The sequence below is a fragment of the Sus scrofa genome, chromosome 13, assembly GCF_000003025.6.
Source record: "Sus scrofa isolate TJ Tabasco breed Duroc chromosome 13, Sscrofa11.1, whole genome shotgun sequence".
Classification (NCBI taxonomy): domain Eukaryota; kingdom Metazoa; phylum Chordata; class Mammalia; order Artiodactyla; family Suidae; genus Sus; species Sus scrofa.
The window spans coordinates 895,132-921,851 of NC_010455.5; the positions used below are offsets into that span (position 1 = coordinate 895,132).

The window sequence follows — 26,720 nt, forward strand, 5'->3', positions numbered from 1 at the left end:
TCTCCAGGCTTGGCTGCAGTCCAGGAGAGCTGTGTGAACTGGCAAGATAAAGCCAACATCCACACCGCCCTTCCCTCCTGGGCATCTCTCTGTCCAACACAGGTGAGCACAACATTTTAGGATTCTACCTGCCTACTTAAAGCAGTGCTGCATTGAATGATCTTGAAGGTGCTGGGATGGCCCTTGAATATTCTTTTCTGCCTGTGGTCAGGTTTCTCATTGGATTGAAGAACATAGTATGAAGCCAGGCTATAACTGTAATTATTCCACTGTTGTCACAAACCATGGACTCCTAAATTTTCTGTCCAGTGTTTCTCCATGTGTCCAGAGACCACATGCATCCAAACTGGCTAGTTCTCTTCTATGTCAAATTCTTGGGCCCTTTCCCCAGAAAAATGAATCAGAATTTCTGATGGCAAAGCCCAGGAATCTGAAATTTCATAAGCTCTCCTTCAACATATGAAATCCCTAGGCATAAAAAATTTTTATCACTATTCGTCCAATGCAAACCAGTCATTCTGCTGATGAGGACAGTGGGACAGAGCTATTTAACATCAAAGGCCACACCAGGACCCATGTCCCAGGATGCTCATTGTGGCATAGCACAAGGTCCTGCAGAGACATGCTCTGAGATGCTCACACTGGCTCTGGGGCATGTAATGTGAGGGGAGAGAAGGAACTCAACTTAACATTCCAAATTACGTTCCTATTCTATGCAGCCTCAAATATAAGCAAGAGGGAAAAGAAAGTACCTCAGTATTCTCCAGTGCTACCTTCAGGCACCCAGAATACTCTTCTGCTCTATCTGACCTTACTTTGTGCTCAGAGAAATGTCTGATGACGTTTGGTTTCTCTGTGTGAATGAGATAAAGATCTCTCATACTTGCATATACCATTCACCAGGGACTTTGCTTGTTTTCTCTCAGGAGAATTTTCTGACTGTCCTCAGTGAAGATGCCTAGACAGCCCTTGGTACAACCCTCCATTTCTGCCACTTCCACCAATTCCACCCTGCATCACAGTCCTCTGTTGGTTTGTGTGTCCATTTCCTGCACGACATCATCAGCATCTTGGTGGCAGGAGCTAAGTCCTTCATTTCTTTTCCCCATTGTCAGCATGATTCCTAGTCTATGGTAGGTAATAAATAACATAAAGGCATTGAATAAATCCTTGCAGTAACCTAGAGAGTGGAGAGGAATTATCATCCCTACCTTAGTGATGAATAAACTGGGTAGAGAAAGTCAGCATAATTTGGACATGATTATCCAGTTGTCTGGGAAATTGAGGAGATTGGAATCAAATTCTGAATGACTCCAGAGTGCTGCTATATCCACCCTTATCACACCACTAGCAGGTTCCTTCCAAGGTCAGGTGTTTCCTCTCCTGGAAGCACCTACATCTTTAACCAACTCTAATTTTGGAAAAGGAAGCTGTGCCCCTTTTGTGGAAAGGTAGTGAAACAAATGCAAGGTGTAAATCCAGAGCAGATTTAGAAGAAAGGCAGTGAAGTCAACAGCAATAGAGTCTAGATCCTGAAGATTAAGACGTAAGGAGCAGACAGAGGCCAATAGAGCTGACCCAGGTATGCAAGGAGAACTCGTGCTTTGGATGCTTCTCCATTGGGCAATCTGAGTTTCAAGATTAGAGGAAGCCCCATCGGTCTGGACATAGGGTGCAGATGAGGTTGGTGGTACATCTCCAGGATGAGAACAGAGTCCCCCCCCCACCCAACTGCTTCTGCACTGCAAGTCCCAGACACTTGTGTTTCTTCTTGAGGTGGCATCAGCAAGTGAGGGCAGGTCTGACAGGGAAAACAGGTGGTAGGTGACTGTGCAAAGATGTATGTAAAGGGTCTGCACCTGGAATTAAGACCTGTTGTTGTGCCTGATATTTAGTGTAGTTTCCAAAATAAACACAGGGAGTAGAGCCTACATTTCCCTTGGTCTTGCATCATCATCTAAGGCAGGACCTCTGACCTCCCTTACCCTCTAATGTTTGCCCTTCAGTTATTTATTTGAAAATTTCAAGCAAAGTCTTGCACATTCCCACCCCACGTCGTTTCAGTTCCTTCTTGTGTGGGCCACAGCCCACCCTCCTTCAATGCATTACCTCCTGCTTCTGCCTCCCCTGCAGCCTGATGAAAGCCCTTCTCCATTCTCATGTGTTAGAAGCTCACATGAACCCCAGGCCAAAGGGAGTCATCTTCCACAGATGCCAAAGATTTCAGCACCATTTTCTTTCTGCTGCTGCTGCCACTTTGATGCGTATATGTCTGAGTGTGTGGATGTCCAGACTGGGTCCTCTAAGCTGTGGGACATCCCTGCTGCTGCCATCCCTGCCATCCCTCTACCCTCAGTCCCCAGCAACACTCACTTCCCCTGCATGGAGACGCACTGAGCCCTCGGAATGCCCAAACCTAGGCTTCTCAGTACATCAAAACCACACCCTCTGTTCTCCTGACCTACATAACACCTTGCTAGTTTGTAAAAACTCCTCTTTTGAGCTTCCTTTCTACTCACCGCCCCTTCCTCAGAACTCAGACACAAATGCACGGGGGCTAGACGTGTGGAAAATCCTGAGTGATTGTCACCAAACGCTACCCAGTCTCGCCCAAACTCCTCTAAAATCCAGTTCTTTTTTCCTGGGCCCATCTTGTCCTCTCTCTTCACCTTAAGTTGAGTTCCCAGAAGATACTCAGGCTCTCATCAGACAAATGTCTGCTTGTCCTGCCCACCAGCTGAGCAAAGTTGACTGCCAGAGATGCACATGGCTGAGGCCGCAGCCCTGCCTGTCCTTTCTGGGGCTGCACTTACATAATGGTTATTTGAGAAACCCTCCCCTCCATCTAGATGCTGCATATGCTTATCTCACAGAGTCCAGCTTCATCTCTGCTCTACTGTGAAGGTTTCTGTCTTCATGTCAAATCCTGCCCTGCCAAACTCAGAAGTTCAAATCAGAGGGTTCATGTTACAGCTGGGGGGGGGCTATTTTTTTAATTGGAATGTAGTTGATTTACAATGTTGTGCTAGTTTCAGGTATATAGCACAGTGATTCAGTTATACATATACATATATCCATTCTTTTTCAAATTCTTTCCCCTTATAGGTTATTATAAGATATTGAATATAGTTCCCTGTGCTATACAGTAGGTCCTTAGTGGCTATTTTATATATAGTAATGTATGCATATTAATCCCAAACTCCTAACTTATCCCTCCCCTTCCCCTTTGGTAACCTTAAGTTTGTTTTCTGTATCTGTGGGCCTGTTTCTGTTTTATAATAAGTTGTTTGTATCTTTTTTTTTAGATTGCACATTTATGTGATATCATATGATGTTTGTGTTTCACTGTCTGACTTACTTCACTTAGTATGATAATCTCTGGGTCCACCCATGTTGCTGCAAATGGCATTATTTCATTCTTTTTTATGGCTGAGTAGTATTCCATTGTATGTATATACCACAATGAAGGGAGCTACTTTTAACTCCTATCCTAGCAGCTGAGTTGATGTCAGAAAGTTTGCCAGGTCTGCAGTGAGCAGAAGCAATCAAGTGATGAGAAAATAACCAAAGGGGCTTGGACACTCTTCCCATGCCCAGCCAAGATCTGTCTGTGCCCAAGTCACAACAATCAAATAAGCAAATACACATTTGATATTCTTTTCACAGATGTTTAGTCCTCTATAAACCACTAATTTTGTGTTGTCACTGAATTTTTACAAAAAGGAAGCCATTCCAAGTACTAAATTATGAATGAAATTTTGCAAAATCCCTAATCATAGCTCTCCTGAAAAACAATTGTTATATTTGCCTAAAACTCCTTAAAATGATAGAACATTGCCTGATTTCCCAAAAGCTGCAGTTAGAAGACTGGTCTAGATTAAGTGATATGAGAACACAGTTGGGTTCCTGCACTGCTGATTCCATTAGCATTTAATTTTAATGGTCTCAGTTTAAAATTCTACCTTTAAATGAGCCCAGTAAGGCCCTCCTGGATTAATCATTCTGGGCAATTTTAGAGTGCCTATTATCAAAGAGAGGATTAAAAATGTATATAAGTATATTTTTCCCTGGGATAGGTCAGATGTCCATGATTTAGTTCGTTATTTTAAAAAGGAAAAAGGGTAGGGGCGAAGCCTACCATTGAAAAGGTACCTGGCACGAGTATGTTATGAAGCTCTGTGGTCTAATGAAAAGGGCCCTGGATGTGGAGAAATAAAGGCAAGTTCACAGTCTAATTCCACTCTTGCTAGCTCTGTGCTGGGAAATAAGTCACCTTCAGTTGCTTTCTTGAATTTTAGTATTGTCATCTGTGAGAACAGACCCTCCATCTCAAGGTGCCCTTGTGAAAATCACCCTAAGAAAATGTGTCCAAGGGGCAAAAAGATACTTCACAAAAGAAAACAAAAGGAGTATTGTTACATTCCTCAGCTACTGATAGTTAATGAGAATTTTATGACTTTAATATGGTTATCTCAGACTTTAGAACAGAAAGTTCGCAAAGGAATAAAGATGCCATGCTGTATAACTAGGGGATTCCAGATCTGGAAAGGACCTCAGAGGGCATTCACACCACATCTCCTTCCCCAGACAGCCATTTCATAGAGAAGGAAACTGAGGCACATAAATACTGAGAAGCCTCCCCAAGGTCTCAACAGCTCTATCTGCAGAGCAAGCACAGAACTCATCAACTCGTGTCCTGAATCCCATGTGGACAACTCTGCCTAAACTCATGTCAATCACCACCAAAGCATATCACCCAGTCTGGTTGTCTCCTAAACTAACCAGTTGATTGTGGTACCCTCCCTTTACTTTGCAGTGTGGAAACAGGGCCAATCTGAGAACTGCCACACACTCACTTAAGGAGAAATACCTTTTTCATGAACTCATCAGATATTTATGAGTTCTTACTTGTGCCCAAGAACTAAGCTAAACCATGATAAAAAGTTCCATACTCGAACTTTCCTTCTAGTAGTGGATACAGACCAGTGGTGACCATATTGCTGGAGATGCATTAAAATAGACATCAAATTGCAATGGAAACTTTCAGAAATGGTGTAAGCGAGCCAAGAGAAACTGGACAGTGAATCCTACTTTGCCTGGACAAATGACCAGGTACAATGTTAAAATAATGAGCAGCTTCTCCATGTTGCTTGGTAGATCCATTGAGCCTCAGAGATCCCAGTAGTTTAGAGTTTCAAGCAAAGAATGGTGCTTTTTACATAGCGAAGTCTAAGGAGACCTTGATTCTGAATTCCCACTTGCAAGGCAAGTTCTTAATAGAGGCGTAACAGAAAACATATCAGCTATGGCACCGTCTTTGTCATTTTCTAGATGTTTAGTTAAGTCAATTAACCTCTCTTAAGCTGGTGACTAATACCTGTAAATGGTAATAATAACATTTTCACTTTAAGGTTATTGTATAAGATTAAAAGCCATAAACACAAATGGCCTGAGTTCATAAGAGATGGTCAGTTAGGACAGGCTATGAAGTTTAACTTCTTAGAAGTCGAAGATTACCTATTGTTAGCTATGTGCTCTTGGGACCCTGACTTCTCTCTGTGCCTTGGTGTCCACACCTGTAAAATGAGCAAAATGATAAACTGTTCTGGAGATTAAGGGAACTTATATATGTGGTTTTCAGAACATAGTAAGCACTACATATGTTGTAATTACTATAACTTTCTGTTTGGTGGTGGTGGTGAGATTAGGTAGGCAGAAAAACCTGGATCTTAGTCACAGTCCCTCACTGAGTGAACTCAGAGGAGTCACTTCTCTTCCATTAATTTCCTTCTCTGTAAAATGAGGGAGGTGACAAGACCATCTGTCGAGCTTAGACGTTTTAAGATGATATACCTAAACTCCACTGTGAGCTGTTAGAACTGAAGGCCTCCTGGCTTGTAGATGGTTGTGAGCTGCTGTTTTCTGGCTGATCTGTCAAGGCTTCCTTACTGATTCACACCAAGAACCCTGCTGCTGTGTCAGCCTTTCTGCAGGGCAGTTGATCTGTTTACTTTCACTAGGATGTGTTCCTCTGTCAGTTGCCTCAGAGCTGTCATAAGCCAGCTTCATAGCAGACAGAAAGGGGAAGACGGTGTTTTTATTTTTCTGCCTCGCTGTATCATCCTTCCTTTGGGATCCCTTCTGAGAAAGGCCAAAACAGAATTCTGCAACTGCCATGAGGAGAAATACCATCAGTTGAAGAAGCAGAGCACATTTTAGCAACAGTGCCTGCCTCAGGGGGTCAGATCTGGAGCCCTGGGGAGCCTGACTCATTCGCCAGCCCAGGGGAATTATGCCCAGAAAGAGCAATCGTCTGGACCGTTCTGGTGGCGGGTGGGAGGAGGGCAGTAACTAGCTGCAGCATGACGGAAAATCTAAAAGAGGGCCCATGAATGATTGGTGATTTTGCGTGAGATGTGGTGACAAACCAAAGTACTGCAAACATTCTCTCTTGCTTTTTCTATATCCTGCTCTGGCTCTGGAGGCAGGAAGAGTTGAAAAGAAACATAGTAAAACACAAAGGAGTGTTTAAAAGGCTGCTTCCTCTTCTTTTCTCTTATTTGTTTCTGCCCCTTTGCCTTTTTATCCCTTCCTTCCCAAGACAGAAGAATGAGTATCCGAGTGGCAGACTCAGATGTCCCAGGGCTGTGTTCACTCCTGGGCACAGCTAGAAGCCTGAGAGGCGGAGCCTGAGAGGCGCAGCCTCTGGAGCACCCTTCCTTCTCTTTCTGTCTCCAGGCCAGGCAAGCTTTCTTTTGCTTCTGGCTCTGGGTAATGACTGTGTGAGTGTCATGGTCAATAAGGAAAGGCTGGCAAATAGAAAAACACCTGTGTAAGTAACTGAGATCAGTGGACAGGTGTTCAACAGTGTGACATTCAAGGTGCACATCCCGAGAGATGTTTTCAGCTGGATGACTGTGGATACAACACACTGTGACAGAAAATAAATGAGTAAGAATAAATTTGGGGAGGGACCTATGTTTCATTTTGAACATTTTCATTGTAGGTCCATGCAGCATCCCACAGGATCAGAAAATAGATTTACAAGCCAGGTTTATAAGCCAGGACTGGCCAGTGAAGTTTTCATTCCAAGAAAGAACCAATCTGCCTTTGAACCCCAATTTCCATAGAAAACCTCTGAGTAAAATTTCCTTTTCTTTCTTCTCTTATCGGAGGTCTGGGGCTTCCTGGATACAAATCCCTGGTTTAAGATGTAGAAGTGATCTGAGTTCCTGAGACCCTAGCCCAAACTCTACCCTGGAAAAAATGGGAGGGGGGCTCTCTCTTCATCTGACATGTAACCAAGCAGATGGGTGGATACTGTTTCAATCTAGTTACTGGGCAGAGTGTTCCTAGTGAAACCAGAAGTTAGCCTGACAGTCCTATGTCAGATAGAACCCTGTTGTTGGACGTGATCCGTCCTACCTTTACATGTGATTGATGCCTGCTTTTTAGCAGTATGACTCACTTAGGACCAGTTTTCACCCGTTTTTTCATGTAGGTTAAAAATTAAAGATCTCACTTCTTGTTCTCTTCCATATGTTTTTAATTTTTTTATTGTTATTTCCCCAATACAATTTTTTTCTACAGTACAGCATGGTGACAGTTACACACACATGTAAACATTCTTTTTCTCCCATTATCATGCTCCACTATAAGTGATAGACATAGTTCTCAGTGCAAGATCTCATTGCTAATCCATTCCAAAGGCAATAGTTTGCATTTATTAACCCCAAGCTCCCAATCCACCCTCTTTCCCCCTCCCCCACCTACTCTTTCCCCCTCCCCCACCCTCAGCAACCACAAGTCTATTCTCCAAGTCATGATTTCTTTTCTGAGGAAAGGTTCCTTTGTGCCGTATATTAGATTCCAGATATAAGTGATATCATATGGTATTGACTTTCTCTTTCTGACTTACTTCACTCAGAGGAGAGTCTCTAGTTCCATCCATGTTGCTGCAAATGGCATTATTTTGTTCTTTTTCATGGCTGAATAGTATTCCATTGTGTATATATATACATCTTCCTAATCCAATCGTCTGTCGATGGACATTTGGGTTGTTTCCATGTCTTGGCTATTGTGAGTAGAACTGCAATGAACATGTGGGTGCATGTGTCATTTTTAAGAAAAGTTTTGTACAGATATATGCCCAAGAGTGGGATTGCTGGGTCATATGGTAGTTCTAAGGTATCTCCATACTGATCTCCATAGTGGTTGTACCAGCTTACATTCCCACCAACAGTGCAAGAGGGATTCCCTTTCTCCATACCCCCTCCAGCATTTTTTATTTGTGGACTAATTAATGATGGCCATTCTGACTGGTGTGAGGTGGTATCTTGTGATAATTTTGATTTGCATTTCTCTAATAATCAGGGATGTTGAGCATTGTTTCATGTGCTTGTTAGCCATCTATATATCTTCTTTGGAGAAATGTCTATTCAGGTCTTCTGCCCATTTTTCCATTGGGTTTTTGGCTTTTTTGCTGTTGAAGTGTATCAGTTGTTTTTATATTCTAGAGATTAAGTCCTTGTCAGTTGCATCATTTGAAACTATTTTATCCCATTCTGTAAGTTGTCTTTTTGGTTTCTTTTTGGTTTCCTTTGCTATGTAAAATCTTGTCAGTTTGATTAGGTCCCACTGGTTTATTATTGCTCTTATTGCTGTTGCTTTGGGAGAATGACCTGAGAAAACCTTTGTAAGGTTGATGTCAGAGAATGTTTTGCCTATGTTCTCATCCAGGAGTTCGATGGAGTCTTGTCTTATAATTTTGAGATTACTTCCGTGCATGGTGTGAGGTTCTAGTTTCATTGATTTGCATGCAGCTGTCCAGGTTTCCCAGCAATACTTGCTGAAAAGACTGTCTTTTTCCCATTTTATATTCTTGCCTCCTTTGTCAAAGATTAATTGACCATAGGTGTCTGGGTTTATTTCTCTGGGTTCTCTATTCTGTTCCATTGGTCTACCTGTCTGTTTTGGTACCAGTACCACACTGTCTTGATGACTGTGGCTTTGTAATGTTGCCTGAAGTCTGAAATTGCTTTGGCAATTCTGGTTTTTTGTGGTTCCATATAAATTTTTGGTTTGTTCTAGTTTGGTGAAAAATGTCATGGGTAATCTGATAAGGATTACATTGAATCTGTAGATTGCTTTGGGTAGTATGGCCATTTTTACAACATTAATTTTTCCAACCCAGGAGCATGGAGTATCTTTCCATTTCATCTTCTTTAATTTCCTTGATTAATGTTTTATATTTCTTGGCATATAAGTCTTTTACCTCCTTGGCCAGGTGTATTCCCAGGTATTTGATATTTTGGGGGGTGCAATTTTTAAAGATATTGTATTTTTGTAATCCTTTTCTAATATTTCATTTTAGTATACAGAAATGTGACTGATTTCTGACTGTTAATCTTATATCCTGCTACTTTGCTGAATCTGTTGATCAGTTCAAGTAGTTTTGGGTTGAGTCCTTAGGGTTTTCTATATATAGTATCCTGTCATCTGCATACAGTGACGATTTTACCTCTTCCCTTCCAATTTGGATGCCTTTTATTTCCTTTGTTTGTCTGATTGCTGTGGCTAGGACTTCCAGTACTATGTTGAATAACAGTGGTGACAGTGGGCATTCTTGTCTTGTTCCAGATTTTAGTGGGTAGGCTTTCAGCTTTTCTCCATTGAGTATTATATTGGCTGTGGGTTTGTCATAAATGGCTGTGATTATGTTAAGGAATGTTCCCTCTCTACCCACTTTGGTAAGAGTTTTGATCATGAATGGATGTTGGACTCTGTCGGATGCTTTTTCTACATCTCTTGAGATGATCATGTGATTTTTGACTTTTCTTTTGTTAATGTGGTGTATGACATTGATTGATTTATGTATGTTGAATCATCCTTGTGCACCTGGGATGAATCCCACCTAGTTGTGGTTTATGATCTTTTTGATATGTTGTTGGATTCAGATGGCTAAAATTTTGTTGAGAATTTTTGCATCTAAATTCTTCAAAGATATTGGTCAATAGTTTTCTTTTTTGGCGCTATTTTGTCTGGTTTTGGAATCAGGGTGATGGCGGTGTCATAGAATGTCTTTGAGAGTGTTCCTTCTTCTTAAACCTTTTGAAAAAGTTTAAAGAGGATGGGTACAAATTACTCTTTGTATGTTTGGTATAATTCACCTGTGAAGCCATCTGGTCCTGGACTTTTATTTTAGGAATGTTTTTCTGACATAATTCAATTTCATTTCTAGTGATCAGTCTGTTCAGTTGATCTATTTCTTCTTGATTCAGTTTTGGCAGGCTGTAAGTCTCTAGAAATTTGTCCATTTCTTCTAGGTTGTCAAATTTGTTGGTATACAATTGTTCATAGTATTCTCTCATGGTTTTTTGCATTTCTGTAATATCTATTGTGACCTCTTTTTCATTTCTGATTTTGTTTATTTGGGTTTTTTTCTCTCCTCTTAGTGTGTCTAGCCAGAGGTTTATCAATTTAGTTTGTCTTTTAAAAGAACCAGCTCTTGGTTTTATTGATTTCTTCTATGGTTTCTTTAATCTCTATTTTATTGATTTCCTCTCTGATCTTTATGATTTCCTTCCTTCCGCTGACTTTAGTTTTTGTTTGTTCTTTTTCTAATTCTTTTAGGTGTGGGTTAAGTTGTCCTTTTGAGACTTTTCTTCTTTTTCGAGGAAGGCATGTATTGCTATGAATTTCCCTCCCATTTTTTTATTTTTGTTTTTATTTTCATTACTCTGGAGGTGGATCCAAAAATATATTGTTATGGATATATGCCAACTTATGTTTTCCTCTAGGAGTTTTGTAGTATACAGTCTTATATTTAAGTCTTTAATCCATTTTTAGTTTATTTTTGTATACAGTGTTAGAGAGTGTTCTAATTTCATTCTTTTGCATGTAGCTGCCCAGTTTTCCCAGCACCACTTACTGAAGAAACTGTCTTTTCTCCATTGCATATTCTCACCTCCTTTGTCATATATTAGTTGACCATATGTGTGTGAGTTTATTTCTGGGCTTCCCATCCTCTTCCATTGAACTGTATTTCTGTTTTAGTCCCAGTGCCACACTATTTTGAAGACTGTAGCTTTGTAGTATAGTCTTAAGTCAGGGAGCCCGATTCCTCCAGCTCAATTTTTCTTTATCATGGTTGCTTTGGCTATTTGGGGTCATTTATGTTTCCATGCAAATTTTTAAATGTTTTGTTCTAGTTCTCCGGAAAATGGCATTGGTAATTTGATAGGGATTGCATTGAATCTGTAGATTTGAGTATTATAGTCATATTGACAGTATTGATTCTTCCAACCCAAGAGCATGGTATATCTTTCCATCTTTATCATCTTTGATGTCTTTCATCAGTGTCTTATAGTTTTCAGAGTACAGGTCTTTTGCCTCCTTAGGTAGGTTTATTTATAGCTGTCTTACTCTCTTCAATTCAATGAGATTGTTTCCTTAATTTATCTTTCTGTTCTTTTGCTGTTAGTGTGTAGAAATGGGAGAGTGTGTATTAATTTTATATCCTGCGACTTTACCAAATTCATTGATGAGCTCTAATAGTTTTCTGGTAGTGTCTTTAGGGTTTTCTAGGTGTAGTATCATGTCATCTGCAAACAGTGATAGTTTTACTTCTTCCTTTCCAAGTTGGATTCTTTTGTTTCTTTTATTTCTCTGATTGCTGTGGCTAGGACCTCCAAAACTGTGTTGAATAAAAGTGATAAGCATGCACATCCTTTACTCGTTCCTGATCTTAGCTGGAATTCTTCCAGCTTTTCACCATTGAGAATGATGTTAGCTGTTGGTTTGTCATATGTAGCCTTTATTATGTTGAGATAGGTTCCCTTTATGCCCACTTTCTGGAGGGTATTTATCAGAAATGAGTGTTGGATTTTTGTTAAAAGCTTTTACCATTGAGATTATCATGTGGTTTTTATTATTCAATTTGTTAACATGATTAATCACACTGATTGATTTGTGGATATTGAAATACCCTTGCATCCCTGGGATTTACTTGATCACCAGTTGATCGTGGTGTCTGATCTTTTAATGTATTGCTGGATTTGTTTTGTTGGTATTTTGTTGAGGATTTTTACATCTATGTCCACCACTGATCATGGCCTCTAATTTTTTTTGTTTGTTCTTTCTCTCACTGCTTTAGGTGTAAAGTTAGATTGTTTATTTGCGATTTTTCTTGTTTCCTGAGGTAGGCTTGTATTGCTATAACTTACCTCTTAGAACTGCTTTTGGTGCATCCCTTAGGTTTTGTATCACTATGTTTTCATTTTCATTTTTCTCTAGATAGTGTTTGGTTTGCTCTTCAATTCCTTCAGTGATCCATTGTTGTTTAGTGGCATTTTATTTAGTCTCCACAAGTTTGTGTTTTTTGCAGCTTTTTTTTTCCTTGTCACTGATTTCTAGTCTTAACACATTGTGGTCAGAAAAGATGCTTGAAATGATTTCAGTTTTCTTAAATTTACCGAGGCTTTATTTGTGACCAGAATGTGATCTACCAAAGAGAATGAGAACCCTGCTGGGTAGAGTATTCTTGATGTAGGTTTTTTTCTTTTCATCACTTTAAGTATATCATGCTACTCCCTTCTAGCCTGCAGAATTTCGCTGAAAAATCAACTGATAACCTAATGGGATTATCTTGTATGTCATTTGTTCCTTTTCCCTTACTGCTTTTCATATGTTCTCTCTTTGTCTTTAATTTTTGTTAGTTTGATTAATATGTATCTTGGGTTGCTCCTCCTTGGGTTTATTCTATATGGTATTCATTGTGTTTCCTGGACTTGAGTGTTTCCTTTTCCATTTTAGGAAGGTTTTCAGCTATTATCTCTTCAAATATTTTCTCTAACTCTGTCTTTCTTTCTTCTTCTGGCACCCCCATAATACAAATGTTGATGCATTCAGAACTTTCACTCTGGTGGGAAGGCCTCTGCATTATAGTTATTTCCAGTTTGTGGCTTGCCCACCTGGCAGGAATGGGACTGTTTATATCATGAAAGCACACTTCCCACCATTTCGGTTTGGCTTCTTCTTTGCCTTTGGGTGTAGAATATCTGTTTTTGGTAGCTTCCAGCTGTTAGTTTTAATTGTTGTTTTTGTGAGAGGAGGTGAGCTCAAGTCATTCTACCCCACAATCTTGAAGGAATCCCTCTCTAGCCTTTTCCACAGACACATTCTTAGTTTTTTAAAAGTGCTTATTTTTTCTTGCAGTGTATAGTATGGGACTGGGACTCCAATGGCAAACATGACTTTATTGGTGAATTCACCTCAACATTCAAGGAGATGCGAGGAGCAATGGAAGGGAAACAGGTATGTGGTAAACCAGCTGTTGCATTTCCCCAAAACTCATCTCTTGCTGTGCATCCTTAGCACCATTACATAGGAATGTCTAGAGGGGAGACATTAAAACATGTTTAAGTGGGGCAAGGAGGGAGATAATGGAGGTAGCTTTCTAGTGCTAATCCAGCCCACAGCAGCTGGTATGACCTTGCACAGGACCCTGCCTCAAGATGGTACTTGCAAAATGGATAACTCAGATGAAAATGTTTCTAATATCATGTAGCTCTGTAGACTTGGGCAAGTGACAGTCTTTCTGTGCCTCAGTTTTCTCACCTAAAAAAATGAAGGTGATAATGGTAACTACCTGGTGGATTCTGTGCATCTGAGGACATACAGAGGAGGTATATGTTTCTGTACGATGCAGTTTAATCCCTGTATGAGGTATGTGGTGGTATTTGGGTTTATGTCTTGGTATCAAGAGTGTAAGAGTGAAATGGTGGGACTATATGAAAATAGGGTGCCCAAAATACAAACTTGGAGGAATCAAATAATTTGTCCAAAGACTAAATGTGTGATTAATGCCACGGGGCTGTGGAAAATGTAGAGCTAGGAAGAACACTACACTAGCACATTCAGACTTTGATGGATATGTACATACATCTCTCACTATGTAACTTCTCCTCTGACCAGTTCAAGGCTCACCTTCCCAGCTTCAGGTGCAGAACCCGACTCTCTGTCTGAGGGCATTCTCTGACCACAACAGGCTAGAAGTGGTGGGGGAAATGTACACATTTCAGGGATTAACCCTCAACAGATAGCCATCCAGAGATGGGATATAAATACCCCAGCTCTTTTGCCCTTCAGTAAGCAAAACTCTGAGGTGTGCTCTGTGCCATTTCCCAGAGTTGCCTAGCAGGAATCAGCCCTGGTGGCCTGCAGGGGTATGGGACTTGATCCTGAACCCCTTTCGGCTGCCTCCCTATTCCATTCCCCACTCTTCTATCGTTGCTTCCTGGTACTACCTTCAAGATGAATTACTTGAACTTATGTCCTTACCTCAGGGTTAACGTCTGGAGGAACTCAAATCAAGGTACCTGCCATTCTTACTCTGGGGAACCACTGTCACCATAGAACATAAAGGAGTGACAGCAGAGAAAGACCTTTTCCCTTAGAGATAAGACCCTGTGCCTAGCCTGCTCAGAGTGCTGCTTAGGGAAGATGTCCCAACTCATTGTTCAAGTCTCTCCTTTCATATATGTCAAGATATACATACTGGATGAAAATAAACTGACATTCTTTAGAATCAAACCATTTGTCGAATACTTCCCAGAGAACTGAAAACTCAAGGGCTGTACGCTACCACAAAACCTTCTGTATATGCACTGTTATATACCCAGCATTACAAGAAAATTGTCAGACACACAGAGACCTTCACCCACAAGCAGGCATGAAGACTTTCAGGGCTACAATTAAAACCAACACTAAACTATAAATAAAGTCACTCCCAAATAACTAGGAATTTAGCAAGAAACATTTTTGCTTCTTTGAAGCTAAACAACCAGGCCCCATTGAGCTAATAAATCAATGATAGTTATCGATACCACCTGCTAGAATTCTAAAGATTTTTATGAAGTTTTGCCTTTGTTCTCCTTTATAGAAATAGCCAAACCAATAAAAATGGGAACTATTCACCTTTAGAATCCTAGGAGGATATTAAAAGTAAGATCATGGCATACATCACAATTGAAGCACGCTAAAGCCTAGTGCTTTCCAACAAACAGAAATTAATCTTTTTATTGAAGCATGGTTGGAACCATGGGAAGGAAGAAAGAATTGGAAGTGTGGGGATAATACACACACTCTACTGTATAAAATAGATAATTAACAAGAACCTACTGAATAGCACAGGAAAATCTACTCATGGTTCATAATAACCTTTTTGGGAAAAAAGAATGGGTATATTTGTATGTACGACTGATCCACATTGCTGTAAAACTGAAACTAATGCAACATTGTAAGTCAACTATACTCTGATAAAGTTAAATTAAAAAAAAGAAGTACGGTTGGGTTACTTTCAGGCGTACAACGAAGTGATTCCGTTATATATAAATGTATGTGTATATGTATATATGTATATGTATATGTGTATTCTTTATTTTCTTTTTCAGATTCTTTTAGGTCCCTGGGCTATACAGTAGGTCTTTATTGTCTATTTTATGTATAGAAGTGTGCATATGGTAATCCCGAACTCCTAATTTACCCCTCCCCCCGCTTTCCCCTTTGATAACCATAAGTTTGTTTCCTATGTAGTGGATCTCTTTCAAATAAAAATAAATCTTTTAGTCCCCCTGAGGAAATGGATCATAAGCTACTGTATTTTTCTGTATCACTGAGACACCAAAAAGATTTTAGTGCAACCACTCAGCCCCTATTCTAACATATTTGCACTGTGGAAACCGTTGTATTACTTATTGATTCTACTAATATTTACTGAGAAGCACTTACTAAGTGCCAGGCTCTAGGTGTGACACATGTGTACATCTAAGTAAAATATAAATATGTGTCAAGTAAACAAAAAATAAAAATGTAATTATACTTTGTGACAAATGCTATTGAAAACTGAGCCAGTTTAGTTATAAAGGTGTAACATAGAAGAGATCACCTGGAAAGGTGACATTTAAGTTGAGGGCCCTTAAGGATGAAGTGAAGCCAACCATATAACAAGCAAGGAAATAGCATTTCAGGCAGAAGGAACAGCATTGCAAAGCAGTGAATTGGTAAAGAGCTGATGTGCTTAAGGGTCTGGAAAGAAACCAGAGCATAGAGGGTGAGGGAGCCATATGCATGAGAAGTGGTCAGAGATAGAGGCAGAGGCCAGGAGAAGTAGATTCTGATGGCTTAGAGGAAAGAGTTTGGCTTTTCTTATAAATGTCTTAAGAGCATACTGAAACCATGCTCTCCAATATAGTAGCCACTAGATACACGAACCTATTTAAAATTCAGTTTAATAAGTTTAAGTTAACCCAAAATTTCAATTCCTCCATATCTTTCTCCTCTCTCTCTCTCACACACACACATCAAGTGCTTGTATATCTCATGTCTTCCACATTGGTTGGTGCAGATAGAGTACATTCCCATCATGGCAGAAAATTCTATTGGACAATGCTGCAAAGGGTCTGGGCTGGAGAATGATATGAATGGTTTTAATTTTTTTAAAAAAGATGACTCTGGCTGCTGTGTAAATGATCAGTTACAGAGAGACAAGATAAAGTGGCAGGGAGGTGTTAGGAGGTGACTCTATGGGCAGGACAGGAGATGTACAATCTGGGCAGCTCCTCTCTCTCCACATGGTGCCAAGGAGACTCCTCTGCCTTTGTGCCGCAGCAGCTGGGGGCTGGGACATGTCTCCACGTGCTCTGTCATTCTCCAGGGTACCAGCCTAAGGTTTTTCACATGGTGGTGACCATCCAGCAGCAAGAGGAGGGTCAGCCCCGTTGCCTGGGCATTTTTCAAGCCTCTGCTTATCTCATTTTTGCTAACATCCCATCGGTCAAAATGAATCACCTGATTAAGCTCAAAGTCATTGTGAGAGGGGACTACACAAGCGAGGACAATGGGGAAGGGCTCATCGGGGCTGGTGCTGTAGCAGTCTATCCCACTCACATCTGCCTTAGAAATTGCTCCATTTTCAGATACATCCAATTATCAGGGAGTGAACATTTGTCTTCAGAGTTGAAATCCAAACATCCACTCCCACAGGCCAGTGGGCAGGAGTGTTCAGCAACTCTCGGTGTTTGACTTTGTCCCCTGAAGTCATCTGCAGGCTGGAAAGGTTGAGATATCTTTGCCTGGAGAACCCATTAGCTTGTAGCTACCTCCTCAGTTCCTAGCCCCTCCTGTAGCTCTGACTCTGTCCCTCACAAAAGCCCCTTTGGAGATCTGTTGTGTCATGGTTGTGATGTGTATCAGTCCATTGTCTTAGTTCTCTGGGAAGTTCTACACCAACTCATCATTATCCTCACCAAATTCCTATAGCCAGTATTCAGTGTTCCTCAATTTTCCTACTTCTTAAGTCAATTCCTAGACACTAAGACTCAGCATTTGGGTTACTCATGTGTGTCTCCAAATCAATCCTTCCCTCTGTTGCTTGATTTTGGCCGCATTAATTGTAAACATTTATAAGCGCCAGACACTGTTCTAAATGTATTACAGAGGTTGATCATTCGATCCCACAGTAAGCCTCTGAGATAGATACAAGTATAAGCTCCATTTTACAGAGGAGATATGGAAGGCTTGGAAGAATCACATCATTTGCCAAAGGTCACACAGCTGGAAAGTGGAGGAGCTAGGATTCAAACCAGGTAGCATGATATCAGACTCTTCCTCTCTGCCATTCCTCCTTACTGCCTCTCTAGATGCAAGGGTATCCACTTGAGACCATTTGTCAGCCCTCAGGTCCATCGGCAGCCGTGCCCAGGGGCCCCTCATGAATGACTCCACTTCTGCCTGAGCTGGCAGTCATGCTATAACCTTTCTTGTTGCAGGTGCAGTGGGAGTGCATCAACCCCAAGTACAAAGCCAAGAAGAAGAATTATAAGAACTCGGGCATTGTGATTTTGAATCAGTGCAAGGTATACACGTGGCCCTGTCTTCCAGTTCTGTAAAGCTAGGGCTGTCTAGGAGGAAGACTTCAGGTTGTGTGGTCAGTCATAAGGAGAGAGTGTCAAGGAGATGTGATCTCTTTTTAAATAAAAATCAGAAAGTCAGGAGTTCCCGTCATTGCTCAGTGGTTAATGAACCCGACTAGTATGCGTGAGGACACAGGTTCAATCCCTGGCACTGCTCAGTGGGTTAAGTGTTGCCATGAGCTGTGGTGAAGGTTACAGACGTGGCTCAGATCCCGCGTTGCTGTAGATGTGGCATAGGCCAGCAGCTACAGCTCCTATTCAACCCCTGGTCTGGGAACCTCCATATGCTATGGGTGTGGCCCTAAAAAGACAAAAGACAAAAAAAAATCAGAAAGTCAATGTATTAATGGATGTACACAAGAAATGTAAGCATGGGTGGTCTTGGAGCTGTGGCGGCCCGATGCCACCATCCCCTCCACAAGGACCTCTTGCCCCCCAAGAGTAGGAAGGGCCTGGTCACAAGTCAGGCTCTTCTCTGTCCAGGGCAGCACCAGAGGGAGAACCCCAAAGAGGGCAACCAACATTTCTAAAGCATGTGCTCTGTGCCTGTCACAGTGTTTGGTGCTTTACATATGGCACCTCCCCCATACTGAAAGAGCACCATGAAACCAAGGCACACGGGGAAGACTCCGGGGCCTAAATGTGCCCTATCTTCACAGAAAGTCCCATGTGCTAATAATTAAACCTCTTAAGTCACATCTGAGAATAATTTTGCCACTGGTTGAGTCCTTATCATGTGAAAATCTCTATAATACATTGTGTTTATTCTTATCACAACCCTGATATCTCTGCTTTCAAATGAGATTGTGTACTACTTCATAGCTGAGATTTTAATCTGACTCTACCATATAGGACTTAAGTGCCATCCAGTTTCTCTCTCATATATTATATCATGTTCCTTCACTCAGAGTTGGCCTTCCTGGCTGCCAGGAACTGCAGAGGCACATCCTTATATGACAGGAGACTAGAGGAAAAGACTGATGGGGTCTGGCTTAGGTCACATGCCCAACCCTTGAACCAATCACTCAGACCAGGGGATGAGCATTATGATTGGCCATCTGGAGTCATTGTTCTCATAATGTCTTTTTTTTTCTATATTTTATAATGCTTTGATGTCTTGGGGCTTTGCATACTAGGGAGGAACTGGCCCTTCCAGAGTTAGCTAATTCCTAGAGACAGCAATCAGTGTGCCTGGAGCCTACCTTTAACATGCAGGCACACTCGCCTGGAGCCTCCTCTCCTGAACTCACACACCAAGCCAGTATGCTCCCTGCCCTATGTCACCCCAGAGCCAGGTTTCAAACTATTAGAGTCCACTCCTATGGCCCAGAGTCTCCAAAATTATTCAAACTAGTCAATCCTAAACCTGCTTAACTGCGTACCTTGCCTCACTTCTTCCTTCCTGCAAAAATGACAATATGGCTTCTGCCCATGCTTTCCCCATGCTTTCCCCATGTCCATGCTTTCCCCCTGCTGCCTCCTGACTGATCCCAGTGCTTCCTCACGTGGATACACCTCCTGTCCCTTGGGAAGCCGAGAATAACATACTCTTCTTTCAAAGGCAGTTGTCTCTGGTCATCTTAGCTGTCTGTACAGACCAAATCCTGGTACATTGAGAATAAGCCTGTGACCACCCCTGTGCCCACAGAAGCAGGAAAAAGAAGATCTAGATGAGTCAGTTCAACACTCTGTCTCTGTAAGGTGACTGTTTTGATCTAAGAGTTTGGCACTCAGAAGCCATGGTTGTTGAACTCCTTTTCTTGGTATTCGGATAGTAGGAGGGTATCCCAACTACCAGGAAGTGCATCGCCATAAGGAAGCCTGGAGCAGGCCCTCTTCAGAGGGCCCAGTAAACATCAGCCCTGAGACAAGTCTGCCCATAGATGGGTGCCACCCAGGGTGGTACCTGGAAATACCACCATGGGGTTTCATGTGTCAGTCTCTGAGAAGCTGCCCTGAGCATCAGATGGAGTCAGAGATGTGAGGGTCAACGCTCAGCTAGAAGTTGTCCTGGTGAAAGGATCCGGATTGTGAGCTCGTGACTTCAGGTACCATGTTTTGCTCATCCCTGTATCCCTAGCGTCAGTGCAGAGTGGGGGCTCAGGAATTCCTTGTTGAGTAAGTGAATAAATGAATGTCACCAAGACTCAAGCAACAGGAGTTCCCATCCATGGCGCAGTGGAAACGAATCTGACTAGGAACCATGAGATTGCGGGTTCAATCCCTGTCCTCATTCAGTGGGTTAAGGATCTGGCGTTGCTGTGAGCTGTGGTGTAGGTCGCAGACGAGTCTTGGATCTGGCGTTACTGTGGCTGTGGCATAGGCTGGCAGCTATAGCTCTGATTAGACCCCTAGCCTGGGAACATCCATATGCTGCAGGTGTGGCCCTAAAAAGCCAAAAAAAAAAAAAAAAAAAAAAGACAAGCAGCAGAATCATAAAGAAGCAGAAATTGAGACTAGAAATCATTAAAGCATGTGACAACACAGATGATGGTGGTTGGGCAGAAAGGAGGGATCAGATCTTGCTTACTTCCAACCTAGAAGTCAAAGGATGAACTGTGCAGTCAGACCACCATCATTTGAGTCCTACCTCCACTATCTAGGTAGGTGATCTTAGCCTCAGTTTCCTCATCTATAAAATGGGCACAATAACAATACTAGCATCACCTTCACAGCCTTGTTCAAATAATTAAATTAGATAATGGATGTTGCCTGACATACAGTTAGTTCTCAATAAATGTTAACCCTCTGGCAGTAGACTTTCTCAGGTGTTGGGAACGTGACCAGGACTGGGACTGATGCAGGCAGCAAGACTAAAATCAAATGCAAGACTTTATTTCAAACCGGTGGTGATCCTGAAATCACAGTGTTAGTCTCACCCTAAAGGTTGAGGCTGATTAAAATCATGCATAAACCGAAGGAGAGAGTAGCAGGGCATGGACAGTTGCAGCCCGCACATGCCCATCTAAATTCAGCATTGCTTTCTTTCTCTCCTTTCATAGAACAAAGTCAGCTGACCCATCTTTTTCCCACAGATCTTTCTCTGCCCCAAGGTTTAGGCCTCTAATCTGTAGGATACAGATCCCACTGTTCCTAATACAGTTTCCTCACTTTACCCTCCACAGATCCACAAGATGCACTCTTTCCTAGACTACATCATGGGTGGCTGTCAAATCCAGTTTACAGTAAGTCGTTTCTACGTTTGTTCCTATTTGGGGAATGAGGTTGGGGAATGGTGCTGGGTTTGGGGCATGAGAAGACAAAAGTCTCTTAAGATCCTGGGTCAGCTTTGTTCAAGTCTCATTGCTAAAACATCATACATTATCAGAATTCCGTCGTGGCTCAGTGGTTAACGAACCCAGTGGTATCCATGAGGATGTGGGTTTGATCCCTGGCCTTGCTCAGTAGTTAAGGATCCGGCGTTGCTGTAAGCTGTGGTGTAGGTTGCAGACACGGCTCAGAACCCACATTGCTTTGGCTGTGTCATAGGCTGGCAGCTGCAGCTCCGATTGGACCCCTAGCCTGGGAACCTCCATATGTCATGGGTGTGGCCCTAAAAAATGACAAAAGGCAAAAGAAAATTATACAGTAATATGTTTTTTAAATGAGCCCATACATCTGTTTTCCCCAGTGAGTGTGGTTTTCAGCATCCTATGAGGAAATTCATGCCATTCAACCTCAGGTGGTCTGAGGAACCAGCCTAAGGCTTTCCATTCTTTTAGTCACTGTATGAGGCATGAGCAGGGGGCAGGTTTCCAGATCCCATCACAGATGAGAAGAGTGGGAAGGAAGTGAGCCATGCCGGGATGTCTCACTGAACCAATGCAGACATCTTGCTTGTGTCCATGTGGCAAGAACATAAGCATTTGTTTCATGCCCAGTGGTCAGTGCCAAGATAAGCCATCCAAGTGGTTCATCAGGCAATAAAAAGGTGAATTCCTAAAGATTGGATAACTGGTCTTTTAAGGTTGAAAAGCAGAATGAGCAGGTGGATTGAGGAATGTCTCCTGTGTGGAGTTCGTGAGCTCATGAGATTTACACACTCCTAATGTGTATCTCAGTGGGTGGACGGGACCTTTTAAAGTGCCTGGGTAGCCAAGGCTTTAGGTCCATCTGCCCTGGAACAGTTTGCTTTCAATGGCTTCATATTTAAGATCTTCCCATGTTTGGGCAGACATGATTTCCACAAAGAGAATACCCAGATGGCAAGAGATAACCCTTCTAAAACCTGTGGGGAAGCAACGTGGATGTAAACAAGAGGAATCCAATTTGCGCAGCATTTGTCCTTCATCTTCCAGAAGTGCACTTATGAAATTCACCCCTGCTTAGCTCCCTAGACGGGCTCAGTCATGTTAGAAGCCAAGGAAAATGGGTTTCCCCTTCTAATCTAGGTTTGAGCCCAAGAGAGTAGACAGGACCAGTGTATTCCTGGAACTGGGGTAATGGTGGCCAAAGGACTAGAAGGGAGTTCGAGTGGATAAGATAAGGTGGCCCTCTGCCCTAACCTCAGAGGGTCTACCTATGTCCGCCTAAACGTAGGGCACGGTTCATTTGCCCCTGAACATATGCAGGACTTAATTATAGATTTTGGTCATCTCTTTGAGGTTCTCTAAAGACATACTTACCCAACCCTCCCATCTACACTGGCATGTTTAGAAGGCAGCAAATGTGTGCATTGTAGGCACATACCCCTGACTCTAGCTGTCCTGGGAAATGGAGGCAGAGGAGCCAGCAATGTCACAGAGAAGCTGGTGTCCTCAATCATAGGCAAAGGAGTAATTTCAGGGAACTATTTATAGGTTTTCAAGGAAAAGCTTTATTGATTTGGGTCTGTTTTAGAGTCTATAGATCCCATGCTTTTGAACAATTAATTATTCAACATTCAGGGGCTTGCTTTGTCCTTGGGGTCAGGCTACAAAGAATCAACTCCAGTTAAAAACTGGAAGTTTGACCCCCGTAGGGTTCCCAGTTCCACACTCTGACTCACAGAGGGGAGGCAAAGTCTCGTGGCCTGTCTGACACAGGAGGGTTGCCTCCCCTCCTCACTTTTGCTGACCCTGCTCAACTGAGAGGGACTCCATAGCAGTTCTCACCCACCAGCTTTCTAGCCCTCCAGAGTCCACAGATGGGCCTGTGGGAGATCTGGCATGCATGAGTCTGGAGCAAGGCCTGAGAAGAGGGGTAGCACCTACAGAGAAGTGCTGAGAAGAAGGGGCCAGGCCATCAGCAGTGCCTGCAATAAAGCCCTTCTTCCTGGAGGGCCTCAGGCCAGGGATGCAGGAGAAGGGTGCTAGGTGTTCTATTTTGAGCTTTATATTGAAGAAAACATACCAGCCACTTCTTTGTCATTTTCCCCTCAAATTAAGTCAGCTTTCTCAATGTTAATGTCTCATTACTCAAGCGGTGCCATCCAATGTAAATGATAACATGTAATGCAAACTATCAATAACAATTAACATGTCTTATTTAATTTGGCCTCTAAGTATTTATTATCTGCCAATCATTTTATTGAAGCCATCTGGCAAAATGAAGGGACTGTGGCAGAGGGATGGGAAATGAGAAGAGAGCTTCCTGGCCTGAAGACAAGGCAGAGCAGAGGGCAGGAGGAAGAGTTCCATTGCAGTCATCCTGCCCCTCAACCCTCCAGAGTCAAAATCTCCCCCTAGCCAGAGGATAACACTATACTCCTGAGCAGCTTCAGCCAAGATGAGCCTCTGTCTCCCTGGAGACAGCCCCTCAGGAGTCAGCAGTGGAACTCCGTTCTGCGTGTTTCCTCCCCCGCCCCCGTGCCCATCTTGGCCCCTCGCCAGTGCCCCAGGAGGCTCTCCTGCTCATGGATTTTGGTTGGATTTGACCAATAGGTAGGCAGCAGCCAGAGGTCAGTTGGAGGAGAATGAAGATGGGGCACTTTTCCCCTGCTCTCTGCCAGCCAGGCTTCTGTTTGGTAGTGACCACATTCCTCTACGGAAAGAGACGGTTCCATCAGGTGCTGGCCCTGCAGAGACTTCTCTCACCAAGTCCTACTAACTGTCCCCCTCGACCCTTTCTAGTCAGCCTTCTTTAACCTTTCTGATTTGTCCTTTTATTAAATTCTCCTCAACCATCCCTTTTAAATGGACCATTTGCTTCCTGTCAAGACTCTGACCAGTACTCACTACAAACAGAGGTGAGGAGAAAGACTTTGCACTTTCCACATCTTTCCCTCCAGGTCCCAGGCTGATGTATAGAAGGGGATCAAAATACTTCTGTTGAGTGACGATGGACTGAAGCTTAAATCTTTGAGAAGAGATAAGGTTTAGGGAAAAGGAAAAAATTGGATCAATAAATATGTACTGGGGAGTTCCCATCGTGGCTCAGTGGTTAACGAATCCAACTAGCAACCATGAAGTTGCGAGATCGGTCCTTGGCTTTGCTCAGTGAGTTAAGGATCCAGCATTGCCATGAGCTGTGATGTAGGTTGCAGACATGCTCGGATCCCACATTCTGCAGCTGTGGCGTAGGCCAGCAGTTACAGCTCTGATTAGACCCCTAGCCTGGGAACCTCCATATGCCCTGGGTGCAGCCCTAAAAATAAATAAATAAATAAATGTGATAACAGGTTTTGCTTTCAAAAGCACCCCTATGAATTTAAATGTTTATGCATCCAATTATTCTAATGATAAATACTGAAACTTTACTTGGGTTAATGTGAACATACAGCATATATTTAGAGAAGTGTTGGGGAAATGGTTTGGATTGAGAACTTGAAGGACTTTGAATTTGATGGATAAGGGAACATTCAGCAGAATCTTGGGCAGGACTCTGGCACAATTAGGCCATGTTTTATGGAAGTAAATCTGGGGCAGGTTTGGTGAAAGGCAGTGGTGGTGAAGGGACTCTGAAAGAGATTAAATCCCACTGCAGTCTTCCTGGTGACAGGTAGTAAGGCATAACTAGAGGGACAACAGTAGGAAGGGGCATTGTGGACCCTTTTGAGGTCAATTAGCCTCATCAATAGCTAATGAACCCAAGTCAATTAGACTTGACCTACGATGTAGGGGGAGATGGGAAGCAGGGGAGAATGATGCGTCCAGGATGACTCAAATCTTTTGTGCCTGAACACAAAGTGTAGCAGTCTCATTCACAGAAATGTGGAAATCAGGAATTGCTGTCAGACAATAGGATGAATTCCCTGTGCACATGGTGGAAGGACTCTCGGGTATCTGGGTGGAGATGGCATTTATAAATACCCATCTTGGTTTCAGGAGAGAGGTGGAAGCTGCGCATATATGGGTCTGGATGAGATGACCAAAGAAAAGAATACAGAAGGACAGGGGCATGGTGACAGAAAATTGTAGAAGACCTCCATTTGGCAATAGAGGGAAGAGGGGCAAACAGTATGAGAGGAGATGCCAGAGGAAAAGGTCCTGGAGGAGGCCGTAAATCAGACAATCAGAAGGAAATGTTACAAAGTCAAGGGCAATAATCCCATATACTAAAGAGAAGACAGACGGAGAAGAATGAAAACATGTGACTGGGCTGTGTGATAAGTAGGCACAAATCATCTTCAAGGAGCAACTTCTGCAGAATGAGATGGGACACCCCAGAGTTGGACTGTAACAGATGGTGAGGAAGTGAACGCAGTGGCTATAACTTCTCGTTCAAGAAGGCCAACAGCGATAGGAAGGAAAGAGGCAGAAATAAGAGTGACAACTTGGGTTTGAGAAGAGGGGAGTTTTATGCTGTAAAATTAGCAGAGAAGTCCCAGGGGAGGGAAAAAGAGAAAGGATGCTAAAAAGAGCCCCAGTCAATGATTCTTCCTCTTTTTTGGTCACATGGGCCACTTGAAATCAAATACAAGATCTATATGCTCTCACTGGCAAGTGCACACACCCGATTCACACACAGTTTTGAGCGATCAAGGGCACCTCTGAGGACAACCTTGGTTTCTCAGGTGAACCCTTGAGTCATAAGGACTCTGGGACAATGGTCACATTGTGGTCTTGGAGGAGCTGGGTGGAGGTGAAGCAGAGCCCTCAGGGAAAGAGATTGGATTTCATGGGTTCGGCACATTGCACAGCAGCTAAAAGAAAAAAAATGCTAGAATTTCACATACAAAATGCACAACTATAGACAGCATAGGTGAGACAGTCTCCATAAGGTATTTGGAAAGAAAGTGGTAGAAGAATTAAATGTTTTTTTTGAAAGATTTTGCCTTTTCATGGTGTTCTTGTTGTGACTCACGGTAATGAACCTAACTAGAATCCATGAGGACGTGGGTTCAATCCCTGGCCTCACTCAGTGGGTTAAGGATCCAGCAATGCTGTGAGCTGTGGTGTGTGTTGTAGACATGGCTTGGATCTGGTGTTGCTATGGCTATGGTGCAGGCCGGCAGTACAGTTCCTATTCGACCCTTAGCCTGGGAACTTCCATGTGCTGTGGGTACATCCCTCAAAAGACAAAAAAGAAAGAAAGTTATTGCCTTTCCAGATGCAAAAAAAAAAGTGTTCATTGTAAAATGAATTTTCACAGAGACGGGTTGTAAGCAACCTGAAGGTAATAGCTGTGTAAATTGCAGTTACTTATTTCAGTGGACTATTAAGTCCATTTTAAGTGACAATTATCATAATTAATAATAACATGAGGATATGTTTATGACATAATGTTGAGTGAAGAAAAAAGAATATAAAGCAGAATTGCCCAATGATTACAACTATGTTAAATGTTTATATATATTATATATATAACTATATTTTACATATGAATTTT

At 42.4% G+C, this 26,720-nt stretch overlaps 1 protein-coding gene across 3 annotated transcripts in view; it reads left to right on the forward strand.

The window, feature by feature from the left end:
• CPNE4 (copine 4) overlaps nucleotides 1-26,720 on the forward strand; it is a 595,975-nt gene that overhangs the window by 527,331 nt on the left and 41,924 nt on the right. For all 3 annotated transcript variants that reach the window (XM_021071322.1, XM_021071320.1, XM_021071321.1), the window contains 3 exons: nucleotides 13,216-13,314; nucleotides 17,829-17,915; nucleotides 21,098-21,157. In XM_021071322.1, the coding sequence (XP_020926981.1) occupies nucleotides 13,216-13,314; nucleotides 17,829-17,915; nucleotides 21,098-21,157 (246 nt within the window). The remainder of the gene's footprint in view (nucleotides 1-13,215; nucleotides 13,315-17,828; nucleotides 17,916-21,097; nucleotides 21,158-26,720) is intronic.